This window comes from Oncorhynchus clarkii, chromosome 18 (assembly GCF_045791955.1).
Source record: "Oncorhynchus clarkii lewisi isolate Uvic-CL-2024 chromosome 18, UVic_Ocla_1.0, whole genome shotgun sequence".
Taxonomy (NCBI): domain Eukaryota; kingdom Metazoa; phylum Chordata; class Actinopteri; order Salmoniformes; family Salmonidae; genus Oncorhynchus; species Oncorhynchus clarkii.
The window spans coordinates 62,609,953-62,623,915 of NC_092164.1; the positions used below are offsets into that span (position 1 = coordinate 62,609,953).

General features: G+C 44.5%; 1 protein-coding gene across 1 annotated transcript in view; it reads right to left on the reverse strand.

Annotated features, from left to right (window-relative positions):
- Positions 1–13,963, reverse strand: part of LOC139373818 (zinc finger transcription factor Trps1-like) — a 219,415-nt gene that overhangs the window by 160,805 nt on the left and 44,647 nt on the right. Inside the window, exon 3 of the mRNA XM_071114858.1 lies at positions 3,140–4,224. Coding sequence (XP_070970959.1) covers positions 3,140–4,224 — 1,085 coding nt within the window. The remainder of the gene's footprint in view (positions 1–3,139; positions 4,225–13,963) is intronic.

A 13,963-nucleotide genomic window follows, 5' to 3' on the forward strand; every position in this document is an offset into this window, starting at 1 on the left:
AGTGGAGGGAGAAACCGCATGCCGTGAAAGCTGTGCAGATAAATGGCTCTGACATCTGTTCATTACACCTCGTTTAATATAAATCCAGTTCCCTGTTTTCACTGGATACCTCTCCCTTCCCTACAATCTTTTCTCCCTTTTCAGTGGGTAATGAGAAATGAGCAGCCTTCGCTGTTACTGCATGGAAAATTCCCACTAGGGGATGAAAACAGAACAGTGTTTATGATTGTATTACCTTTTTTATATATATATATATACATATATATATATATATAATGACAATATTTGAACCCGGAGACATCCAATTGAAATGGATAGCGAGACAAAGACTGCTAAGAAATCATTTCAACGATGGTAATAGCTCTGAGTCACGTAGGGCCCTTTTCTTTTGGGGTTATTAGGTCATATGTTTAAGACTCCAAAACAGTGCACATACTGTAAGGTCCATGTGTGCAATATATGTTTGGCAGGCGTTCCCTTAATACAATATAAACTTTTATTTCTGGACACAAGGAAATCGCTAAATGGTTGTGCCACTTTACAAATTAACCTGTATACGCCAATAAAATAAATCACACACAAACATAATGAGAAAAGCTTTCAAAACAACAAATAACTATCAAATACAAATAGTATGGATGTAGCTATATTTTGAAGGGTTATGCATCATCAATGTAATAACTCATATAGTTACAGGAATAATCCATCCTAAAACCTAAAACCATATTTATAAATCATGTCTGGTCAATACTAAAATATTAAATTAGCTAAAAAGTACACATCATTTCACAAATAAGCTCTACTAAAAACAGTGAGTAACAGAGCAATTTATTCTATAGGTCAAAAAACATTAACTCAGATTGCCCACAACGTGCTATTACAAAATGGAGGGTAGTTATTTTTATGGACGTGTAGTCCATATAATTTTCAGGTTGCGATGTACAGTTGAAGTTGGAAGTTTACATACACTTAGGTTGGAGCCATTAAAACTCGTTTTTCAACCACTCCACAAATTTCTTGTTAACAAACTATAGTTTTGTCAAGTCGGTGAGGACATCTACTTTGTGCATGACACAAGTAATTTTTCCAACAATTGTTTACAGACAGATTATTTCATTTATAACTCACTGTATCACAATTACAGTGGGTCAGAAGATTGCATACACTAAGTTGACTGTGCCTTTAAACAGCTTGGAAAATTCCAGAAAATTATGTCATGGCTTTAGAAGCTTCTGATAGGCTAATAGATATAATTTGAGTAAATTGGAGTTGTACCTGTGGATGCATTTGAAGGCCTACTTTCAAACTCAGTGCCTCTTCGCTTGACATCATGGGAAAATCAAAAGAAATCAGCCAAGACCTCAGAAAAATAATTGTAGACCTCCACAATTCTGGCTCATCCTTGGGAGAAATTTCCAAACACCTGAAGATACCACGTTCATCTGTACAAACAATAGTACGCAAGTATACACACCATGGGACCACGCAGCCATCATACTGCTCATACTGCTCAGGAAGGAGACGCGTTCTGTCTCCTAGAGATGAATGTACTTTGGTACGAAAAAGGACCTTGTGAAGATGCTGGAGGAAACAGGTACAAAAGTATCTATATCCACAGTAAAACAAGTCCTATATCGACAACCTGAATGGCCGCTCAGCAAGAAAGAAGCCACTGCTCCAAAAGCGCCATAAAAAAAGCGAGACTACAGTTTGCAACTGCACATGGGGACAAAGATCTCACTTTTTGGAGAAATGTCCTCTGGTCTGATGAAACTAAAATAGAACTGTTTGGCCATAATGACCATCGTTATGTTTGGAGAAAAAAGGAGGATGCTTGCAAGCCGAAGAACACCATCCCAACCGTGTAGCACGGGGGTGGAAGCATCATGTTGTGGGGGTACTTTGCTGCAGGAGGGACTTGTGCACTTAAGATGTCATCATAAGAAGGATTATTATGTGGATATATTGAAGCAACATCTCAAGACATCAGTCAGGAAGTTAAAGCTTGGTCACAAATGGGTCTTCCAAATGGACAACGACCCCAAGCATACTTCCAAAGTTGTGGCAAAATGGCTTAAGGACAACAAAGTCAAGGTATTTGAGTGGCCATCACAAAGCCCTTACCCAAATCATATAGAGAAGTTGTGAGCAGAACTGAAAAAGCATGTGAGAGCAAGGAGGCCTACAAACCTGACTCAGTTACACCAGCTCTGTCAGAAGGAATGGACCAAAATTCACCCAGCTTATTATGGGAAGCTTATGGAAGGCTACCCAAAATGTTTGACCCAAGTTAAACCATTTCAAGGCAATGCTACCAAATACTAATTGAGTGTATGTAAACTTCTGACCCAATGGGAATGTGATGAAAGAAATAAAAGCTGAAATAAATCATTCTCTCTACTGTTATTCTGACATTTCACATTCTTCAAATAAAGTGGTGATCCTAACTGACCTAAGACAGGGAATCTTTACTTGGATTAAATGTCAGGAATTGTGAAAACTGAGTTTAAATGTACTTGGCTAAAGTGTATGTCAACTTCTGACTTCAACTGTATTTATTACAGTGATAAAAAAGACTACACTTCCCATGAGTCCTCTCTCCATGGGTGTCCAGTTACTTTGATGACACAAGTGTCCCACTAAGAGACAAGTCTCAAACCCTGGCTGGCCTTGGTTTCAATGCAGATAATGGTTGAGTTCCTGCAGACTACATTGCAGATGTATGCCAGATCTTACAACACCTGGAAAGCTATTCACAACATATCAACATATCCTGCTTCTACACCTGCATTGCCTGCTGTTTGGGGTTTTAGGCTGGGTTTCTGTACAGCACTACATCAGCTGATGTAATAAGGGCTTTATAAATGCATTTGATTGATTGATTGATCAGCTAACCACATCATATGATATAGCAATCTGATGATAGACTACACAGTCAATGATGTGGCACGCAACCGTTGATTGATGCAATACAACGCCTGGGAATGTAGTTGGGTAGGAACTGTACCGTTATACAGTACTACTGATGGGTGGTTCTGGTACCTGGAGTTTCGGTAGTTATGGACGACAAACAGACACCCACTAACCAACGCACTGTTGAATGCCAACAAACTTTTTTTCAGGTGCAGAGCATATTTACCTGTACGTCATAGGTGCCGTTAAGTAACATGCGTGGTGACCCTGTAGAGTCCTGTGGCGCCCCGGTCAGGGCGGTGTAGGACGGGGGCCGTGTAGTGTCTTTGGCGTGTTGGCTCTGTGAGGAGAAGCCCACCATGTTGTGCAGGGCCAGTATCTTAGTGTCCAGCTCCGCGTCCTGCCGTGTGCGGTTGTGCAGGCCCAGATGGTACTTCCGATAGTGCTTGACCAGGTCCGTGGGGTCGTTCCCGTAGTAACCGTACCCACAGATGTTGCACTTGAAGTCCTGCAGTTTGGGAGAGCAGGGCGGGGCTACCCCTGTCTCGGCCCCCAGGGGGCTGGGCGTGATGTTCTCGACCCCCTCGCCTGCCCCCCTATGTGGGTGGAGGGGGCGTAGCAAGGGGTATCCAGAGCCCTCCACCCCATCCTGGTGGACTGAAGTCCCCCCTGTGGGGCTGTAGGAGGTGTCCTTGTCCTCCCCATTACTGGTGACGCCCTGGACGATGACACCCCTCCCTCGGGCGGCCAGCAGCAACCCCTCCCTGACACCCACCCTTTCTCCCCCTCCTCTCTCCCCGGCCTTCCCCAGCAGCAGCTCCCCCGCCAAGCTGCGTGCCTGTCTCCCGTCCCCCTCATCTGGTTCTGATCTGAGAGGAGACAGAGACACAGCCCCGTCGGGCCCGGCCCAGGATGGGAGCGCCGGCAGATCTGAGTCTGTCACCTCGTGGCAGGGGAAGGACGCTACATTTCCTCCCTTCTTGTGGCTAGGGTAATTAAAGACAGGCCTGTCGGTGTTTACTGTCGCCGCTGTTCCCACTCCTCCGCCGCCCCTCCCTCCTCCGTCCCGTTTGATGGAGCCTGAGACGGAGCCCGGGGAGGAAGAGGAGTCCTCCTGCTCGTCTGGGACTGGCACGTGGGCCCGACCTAGTTCGGCCGGCAGCAGCCCGTCGGCACCGTTGGGCTCTGAGGCCCGGCTCCCGGCACTGTCCTCACTATCTGGCCCGGTGGCCTCCGCGGCCAGAGCCTCACCTTCTCCTTCTTCCTCACCGCCGAAGCTTCTCAAAGGGGGGTTCTTTTTCCTCACCATATCTGCAGGCAGGCAGCATAGACAGACAGACAGAATGTTTTAGTGTCACACTTCCTTGAGGAATAGGTATATTAAACATAGAGGAATAGGTATATTAAACAAAGAGGAATAGGTATATTAAACATAGAGGAATAGGTATATTAAACAAAGAGGAATAGGTATATTAAACATAGAGGAATAGGTATATTAAACAAAGGGGAATAGGTATATTAAACATAGAGGAATAGGTATATTAAACATAGAGGAATAGGTATATTAAACATAGAGGAATAGGTATATTAAACAAAGAGGAATAGGTATATTAAACAAAGAGGAATAGGTATATTAAACACAGAGGAATAGGTATATTAAACATAGAGGAATAGGTATATTAAACAAAGAGGAATAGGTATATTAAACACAGAGGAATAGGTATATTAAACATAGAGGAATAGGTATATTAAACATAGAGGAATAGGTATATTAAACAAAGAGGAATAGACTCCCCATGTAACTGCATGCAACGGCTGTGGGAAAATGATTACGTGAACTGGATCTCTATTCAAGAACCACATCAATTGAAGTCTGTACCAAATAAGATGGAGACAGTGGTAGTTTAGTTTTTTTTGTCTCTCTCTCTCTCTCTCTCTCTCTCTCTCTCTCTCTCTCTCTCTCTCTCTCTCTCTCTCTCTGTCTCTCTCTCTCTCTCTCTTGCTCTTACAATCAGCGCATAAAAACTTTCAAGAGTTCCTCCACTAAATACAACAAAGCAAAAAAAAGATGGTCTTTTTTTCGTACAACTTAAAACAATGGCGGCCATTCAGCTCTGGTCCATAAGCAGAACTCCTCCTCTATAACCAGTAACAACACCAGTTGCTGAACGTTGTTGATGGCATTTTGATCAGTAAAATCTGTGTGCCTATAGTTAATGATAAGGCTTGTGACTCGTCAGCTAAAGAAGTGGAATATTAAGATATAAGGAATGCAGAAAGTGATCATAGTGTTGGATGACTGTCCATGGGTATGTCTAGCAGAGAACGGGGACTAAATAAAACAAACCATTAAGTCAGATTTGCTACGGTACAACCTGAATGAAATTAATTTGTAGGACGGAGGGGGTCAGCATGAGAGCAATTTCCAGTTTGTTTCAGTGTGTGTGTGTGTGTGTGTGTGTGTGTGTGTGTGTGTGTGTGTGTGTGTGTGTCTAAATTCACTCAAACCCCAATTCTCTCCATCCAGGGTGCTTAGAATTTCTCATAATGCCAGTCTCATTTCTTCTCCAGTGAAACATATGGAGAGTCATTTTGTAGGTTGTAAATAAAATGAGTATTAAATAAAGCAAAGTATGTTTGTAAAGAGGCAATGACTAAACCAGTGTTCATAAAAGCTGCAGGAAAAATGTGAAGCAACAAGATCCAACAGACATGTCACCAGTTACCCTGTTTCAATCATTACCAAGTCACTGTTGGATCTCTACCATCACTCTGCCACCACTGGAATTTACAACCACAAAAGCATGTTATTCATCAAAATAAACTAATTGACTTGATTAATCAACAATGAAACCAGAATAATTGGCCTAGTGTTTAAAAGGCATTATTTTGAACTTGTTCTCTGGAGCAGAAACATACTTTTAATAAACGGCTTACAATCCACTACCAACAGACTTTGACCCCGAAAACGAACACTTACAAGAGTTGAAATTAAACTGGCCTGAAAACTATGGGGATTGTGTAAATTTGTCCCAGAGTTTGGAATGGCTTTCTCATGGCCTTAATTATCGAATCACACCCCTCGAAATGGCTTGCAATCATTAACCTCTCTGAAAATTTGCCCAAAGGCTAACTCAAAAATACTACACAAGAAAGAGAGTGTACCTGACGCATGTCAGCCCGGCTTCAACAGGGAGCGGGAAAAAGGTCTTCAAGCAAATAATGGAATCGTCATTCAACAACAAATCAATGTTTCACTATAGTTAAAGTAAGGAAAATTACAGCTGATCTGTGTCCAGAAGAATACCAGACTACTAAGGGTAACACAATAGTCCCTCTCATCCCACCCCCACACGGAGCAGAAGAATCGTCGGGATTTCTACTTTCAATAAACTTCGGATCAATGTAAACCCTCCAAAAAATGTGATATCATCCTTAATCACATCTCAGACAAAATAATCTTCTAAAGCACTGTTCATTACCCAGAAGCATTGTGTCTAGCTCTTTTGTAATATCGCCAGGAAGCAGTGAGAGAAGAGCTTTAGTGGTTCTATACACAGCTCAAGTTCCTCAACAGAGGAGTGTGATTTAGCATGAAATGTCTCCCGACTAATAAAAGAGAAATGTTTTTTATCCCTGATATGTAATACAATTACACTACAGGAAAAGGAGGACCGAGCACACCCCCATTCTCATCGACAAGGTTGTAGTGGAGCAGGTTGAGAGCTTCAAGTTCCTTGTTGTCCATATCACCAACAAACTATCATGGTCCAAACACACTAAGACAATCGTGAAGAGGGCACGACAAAGCATATTCCCCCTCAGGAGACTGAAAAGATTTGGCATGGGTCCTCAGATCCTCAAAAGGTTTTACAGCTGCACCATCGAGAGCATCCTGACTGGTTGCATCACTGCCTGGTACGGCAACTGCTCGGCCTCGGACCGCAAGGCACTACAGAGAATAGTGCTTACGGCCTAGTACATCACTGGGGCTAAGCTGCCTGCCATCCAGGACCTCTATATCAGGCAGTGTCAGAGGAAGGCCCTAAAAATTGTCCAAGACTCCAGCCACCCTAGTCATAGGTACCGGATCGCCAAGTCGAGGTCCAGAAGGCTTCTTAACAGCTTCTACCCCCAAGCCATAAGACTGCTGAACAACTAATCAAATGGCTACCCAGTCCCCTCTTTAACGCTGCTGCTACTCTCTGTTTATTATCTATGCTTAGTCACTTAAACTCTACCTACATGTACATATTATCTCCATTACCTCAACTAACCGGTGCCCCCGCACATTGACCCTGTACCGGTACCCCCTGTATATATATATATTTTTTAATTTAACCTTTATTTAACTAGGCAAGTCAGTTAAGAACAAATTCTTACTTACAATGACGGCCTACCAAAAGGTAAAAGACCTCCTGCGGGACGGGGGCTGGGATTAAAAATAAAAATACATGAAATAAAAATATAGGACAAAACACACATCACGACAAGAGAGACTCCACAGCACTACATAAAGAGGGACCTAAGACAACAACATAGCATGGCAGCAACACATGACAACACAGGATGGTAGCAACACAACATGACAACACAGCATGGTAGCAACACAGCATGGCACCAACACATGACAACACAGGATGGCAGCAACACAACATGACAACACAGGATGGTAGCAACACAACATGACAACACAGCATGGTAGCAACACAACATGGCAGCAACACATGACAACACAGGATGGTAGCAACACAACATGACAACACAGCATGGTAGCAACACAACATGGCAGCAACACATGACAACACATTATGGTAGCAACACAACATGACAACACAGCATGGTAGCAACACAACATGGCAGCAACACATGACAACACAGGATGGTAGCAACACAACATGGCAGCAACACAACATGGCAGCAACACATGACAACACAGGATGGTAGCAACACAACATGGCAGCAACACATGACAACACAGGATGGTAGCAACACAACATGACAACACAGCATGGTAGCAACACAACATGGCAGCAACACAACGTGGTAGCAGCACAAAACAGGGTACAAACATTATTGGGCACAGACAAAAGCACAAAGGGCAAGAAGGTAGAGACAACAATACGTCACGCAAAGCAGCCACAACTGTCAGTAAGAGTGTCCATGATTGAGTCTTTGAATGAAGAGTTGGAGATCAAACTGTCCAGGTGTTTGTTGCAGCTCGTCCCAGTCACTTGTATATACCCTCACTTGTTATTTTACTGCTGCTGTTTAATTATTTGTTACTTTTATTTTCTATTTTTTACTTATCTCATTTTTGCTTAACCCTTTTTATTATTTGTATTTCTTAACTTCTTGAAGCATTGTTGGTTACGAGCTTGTAAGTAAGCATTTCACTGTAAGGTCTACTATACCTGTTGTATTCAGCATTTCACTGTAAGGTCTACCTACACCTGTTGTATTCAGCATTTCACTGTAAGGTCTACTATACCTGTTGTATTCAGCATTTCACTGTAAGGTCTACTACACCTGTTGTATTCAGCATTTCACTGTAAGGTCTACTACACCTGTTGTATTCAGCATTTCACTGTAAGGTCTACTACACCTGTTGTATTCAGCATTTCACTGTAAGGTCTACTACACCTGTTGTATTCAGCATTTCACTGTAAGGTCTACTATACCTGTTGTATTCAGCATTTCACTGTAAGGTCTACTACACCTGTTGTATTCGGCATTTCACTGTAAGGTCTACTACACCTGTTGTATTCAGCATTTCACTGTAAGGTCTACTACACCTGTTGTATTCAGCATTTCACTGTAATGTCTACTACACCTGTTGTATTCGGCATTTCACTGTAATGTCTACTACACCTGTTGTATTCGGCATTTCACTGTAAGGTCTACTACACCTGTTGTATTCAGCATTTCACTGTAAGGTCTACTACACCTGTTGTATTCAGCATTTCACTGTAATGTCTACTACACCTGTTGTATTCGGCATTTCACTGTAATGTCTACTACACCTGTTGTATTCGGCATTTCACTGTAAGGTCTACTACACCTGTTGTATTCAGCATTTCACTGTAAGGTCTACTACACCTGTTGTATTCAGCATTTCACTGTAAGGTCTACTACACCTGTTGTATTCGGCGCATGTGACAAATACAATTTGATATGATTTGATCATTTTGCATGACAATATCGTCACAGAAGCCAATGAAGATCATCTTATTTCGCATTGTTCGGTAAAATTGAAATGTATGGTCAAATTTAAATGTATAGTAAAATTGAATTGTTCGGTAAAATTTAATTGTAAGGTAAAATGCTTTGTCTGGGAAAAAAACATTTCACACCTGCCATTTCAGATGCATCAAAAGTAGTTTTCCGCGGCCCGTTGGGCTATAATCAATAACATGCCTATTGACAGAGCTGCGAGCGGCAAAGCGGCAAGAGAGAGCTGCTTCATCTCCTACTACATTTCCACGCGGCACAGAAGAGGACTGGCCACCCCTCAGAGCCTGGTTCCTCTCTACCCGGTACAGCCAGAAGAGGACTTGCCACCCCTCAGAGCCTGGTTCCTCTCTACCCGGTACAGCCAGAAGAGGACTGGCCACCCCTCAGAGCCTGGTTCCTCTCTACCCGGTACAGCCAGAAGAGGACTGGCCACCCCTCAGAGCCTGTTTCCTCTCTACCCGGTACAGCCAGAAGAGGACTGACCACCCCTCAGAGCCTGGTTCCTCTCTAGGTTTCTTCCTAAGTTCCAGCCTAGGTTCCTGCCTTTCTAGGGAGTTTTTCCTAGCCAACGTGCTTCAATACCTGCATTGCTGTTTGGGGTTTTAGGCTGGGTTTCTGTACAGCACTTTGTAACATCAGCTGATGTAAGAAGGGCTTTATAAATACATTTGTTTGACTGATACACCTCAGAAAGAGGCCCACCACAGTGACACACACCAAAGTGATATACACCAAAGTGACACGCACCAAAGTGACACGCACCACAGTGATATACACCACAGTGATACACACCACAGTGATATACACCACAGTGAAATACACCACAGTGATACACACCACAGTGATATACACCACAGTGATACACACCACAGTGATACACACCACAGTGATATACACCACAGTGATACACACCACAGTGATACACACCACAGTGATACACACCACAGTGATATACACCAAAGTGACACACATCAAACATTGCTTTGGCAATGTTAACACATGTTTCCCATGCCAATAAAGCCCTTGAATTGAATTGAATTGATACACACCACAGTGATACTCACCACAGTGACACACACAACAGGTGACACACACCACAGTGATACACACCACATTGATACAAACCACAGTGACACACACCACAGTGACACACACCACAGTGACACACACCACAGTGATGCACACCATAGTGATACACACCACAGTAACACACACCACAGTGACACACACCACAGTGAAATACATGCTCATTTGTAACGAGGCAAAACCATAACAAAATATGTAATCTTAAATGTCAAAATAGGACGTCCTGTTTCATTACCTCTCTCTCTTTCTCTCTCTCTCTCTCTCTCTCTCTCTCTCTCTCTCTCTCTCTCTCTCTCTCTCTATCTTTATCTCCTCTGTAGGAGAAGCCTTGATGGGTTCTCCTTAGGACACGGATGCCCGGCTCCTCTCCTCTCCCTTCCTTCCCCTGATGAAGTCTTTAGTGTGGCAGCAAATTTATGTTGGGGGACCCTGTCCCTCTCTCTCCATCTTCTGGCTCAATGTTCATAGTGTTTTAGTTAGTGAAGCCTGGGCCAGGTGTTCAACATTAGCTTCAAGGCATTTCAGGCCTCTGTGATGTTTTTAAGTTAACAGCATACAGTGGGGCAAAAAAGTATTTAGTCAGCCACCAATTGTGCAAGTTCTCCCACTTAAAAAGATGAGAGGCCTGTAATTTTCATCATAGGTACACTTCAACTATGACAGACAAAATGAGAAAAAAAATCCAGAAAATCACATTGTAGGATTTTTTATGAATTTATTTGCAAATTATGGTGGAAAATAAGTATTTGGTCTCCTACAGACAAGCATGATTTCTGGCTCTCATAGACCTGTAACTTCTTCTTTAAGAGGCTCCTCTGTCCTCCACTCGTTACCTGTATTAATGGCACCTGTTTGACTTGTTATCAGTATAAAAGACACCTGTCCACAACCTCAAACAGTCACACTCCAAACTCCACTATGGCCAAGACCAAGGAGCTGTCAAAGGACACCAGAAACAAAATTGTAGACCTGCACCAGGCTGGTAAGACTGAATCTGCAATAGGTAAGCAGCTTGGCTTGAAGAAATCAACTGTGGGAGCAATTAGTAGGAAATGGAAGACATACAAAACCACTGATAATCTCCCTCGATCTGGGGCTCCACGCAAGATCTCACCCCGTGGGGTCAAAATGATCACAAGAACGGTGAGCAAAAATCCCCAAACCACACGGGGGGACCTAATGAATGACCTGCAGAAAGCTGGGACCAAAGTAACAAAGCCTACCATCAGTAACACACTACGCCGCCAGGGACTCAAATCCTGCAGTGCCAGATGTGTCCCCCTGCTTAAGCCAGTACATGTCCAGGCCCGTCTAAAGTTTGCTAGAGAGCATCTGGATGATCCAGAAGAAGATTGGGAGAATGTCATATGGTCAGATTAAACCAAAATATAACTTTTTGGTAAAAACTCAACTCGTCGTGTTTGGAGGACAAAGAATGCTGAGTTGCATCCAAAGAACACCATACCTACTGTGAAGCATGGGGGTGGAAACATCATGCTTTGGGGCTGTTTTTCTGCAAAGGGACCAGGACGACTGATTCGTGTAAAGGAAAGAATGAATGGGGCCATGTATCGTGAGATTTTGAGTGAAAACCTCCTTCCATCAGCAAGGGCATTGAAGATGAAACGTGGCTAGGTCTTTCAGCATGACAATGATCCCAAACACACCGCCCGGGCAACGAAGGAGTGGCTTCGTAAGAAGCATTTCAAGGTCCTGGAGTGGCCTAGCCAGTCTCCAGATCTCAACCCCATAGAAAATCTTTGGAGGGAGTTGAAAGTCTGTGTTGCCCAGCAACAGCCCAAAAACAACACTGCTCTAGAGGAGATCTGCATGGAGGAATGGGCCAAAATACCAGCAACAGTGTGTGAAAACTTTGTGAAGATTTACAGTAAACGTTTGACCTCTGTCATTGCCAACAAAGGGTATATAACAAAGTATTGAGATAAACTTTTGTTATTGACCAAATACTTATTTTCCACCATAATTACAGGCCTCTCTCATCTTTTTAAGTGGAAGAACTTGCACAATTGGTGGCTGACTAAATACATTTTTGCCCCACTGTATATCAGCAGCCTCCCGAGTAGCGCAGCAGTCTAAGGCACTGCGTCACCACAGACCCGGGTTCGATCCCAGGCTGTGTTGCAGCCGGCCGTGACCGGGAGACCCATGAGGCAGTACACAATTGGCCATGCGTCGTCTGGGTTAGGGGAGGGTTTGGCCGGACGGGAGTTCCTTGTCCCATTGCACTCTAGCAACTCCTGTGGCGGGCTGGGCGCATTGCACGCTGACACGGTCACCAGTTGTATGGTGTTTCCTCCGACACATTGGTTGGCTTCCAGGTTAAGTGGGCATTGTGTCAAGAAGCAGTGCGGCTTTGTTTTTTCCATTTATATTTCGATGTTGGGCATTAGCACGTTAGCAAGTGGGGTGCACCGATAGGTGTCACCTCGTTAGTCAGTACGTGTTTCACCTGTGCTGGCCCAGGTGATAGTAAGAGTGGCTGGCCCAGGTGATATTAAGAGTGGCTGGCCCAGGTGATATTAAGAGTGGCTGGCCCAGGTGATAGTAAGAGTGGCTGGCCCAGGTGATATTAAGAGTGGCTGGCCCAGGTGATAGTAAGAGTGGCTGGCCCAGGTGATATTAAGAGTGGCTGGCCCAGGTGATAGTAAGAGTGGCTGGCCCAGGTGATATTAAGAGTGGCTGCCCCAGGTGATAGTAAGAGTGGCTGGCCCAGGTGATAGTAAGAGTGGCTGGCCCAGGTGATATTAAGAGTGGCTGGCCCAGGTGATATTAAGAGTGGCTGGCCCAGGTGATATTAAGAGTGGCTGGCCCAGGTGATATTAAGAGTGGCTGGCCCAGGTGATAGTAAGAGTGGCTGGCCCAGGTGATATTAAGAGTGGCTGGCCCAGGTGATAGTAAGAGTGGCTGGCCCAGGTGATAGTAAGAGTGGCTGGCCCAGGTGATAGTAAGAGTGGCTGGCCCAGGTGATAGTAAGAGTGGCTGGCCCAGGTGATATTAAGAGTGGCTGGCCCAGGTGATAGTAAGAGTGGCTGGCCCAGGTGATAGTAAGAGTGGCTGGCCCAGGTGATATTAAGAGTGGCTGGCCCAGGTGATAGTAAGAGTGGCTGGCCCAGGTGATATTAAGAGTGGCTGGCCCAGGTGATAGTAAGAGTGGCTGGCCCAGGTGATATTAAGAGTGGCTGGCCCAGGTGATAGTAAGAGTGGCTGGCCCAGGTGATATTAAGAGTGGCTGGCCCAGGTGATAGTAAGAGTGGCTGGCCCAGGTGATAGTAAGAGTGGCTGGCCCAGGTGATATTAAGAGTGGCTGGCCCAGATGATAGTAAGAGTGGCTGGCCCAGGTGATATTAAGAGTGGCTGGCCCAGGTGATAGTAAGAGTGGCTGGCCCAGGTGATAGTAAGAGTGGCTGGCCCAGGTGATATTAAGAGTGGCTGGCCCAGGTGATAGTAAGAGTGGCTGGCCCAGGTGATATTAAGAGTGGCTGGCCCAGGTGATAGTAAGAGTGGCTGGCCCAGGTGATATTAAGAGTGGCTGGCCCAGGTGATAGTAAGAGTGGCTGGCCCAGGTGATATTAAGAGTGGCTGGCCCAGGTGATAGTAAGAGTGGCTGGCCCAGGTGATAGTAAGAGTGGCTGGCCCAGGTGATATTAAGAGTGGCTGGCCCAGGTGATATTAAGAGTGGCTGGCCAGTTGTCTTGAGAGAGGTGCAGGG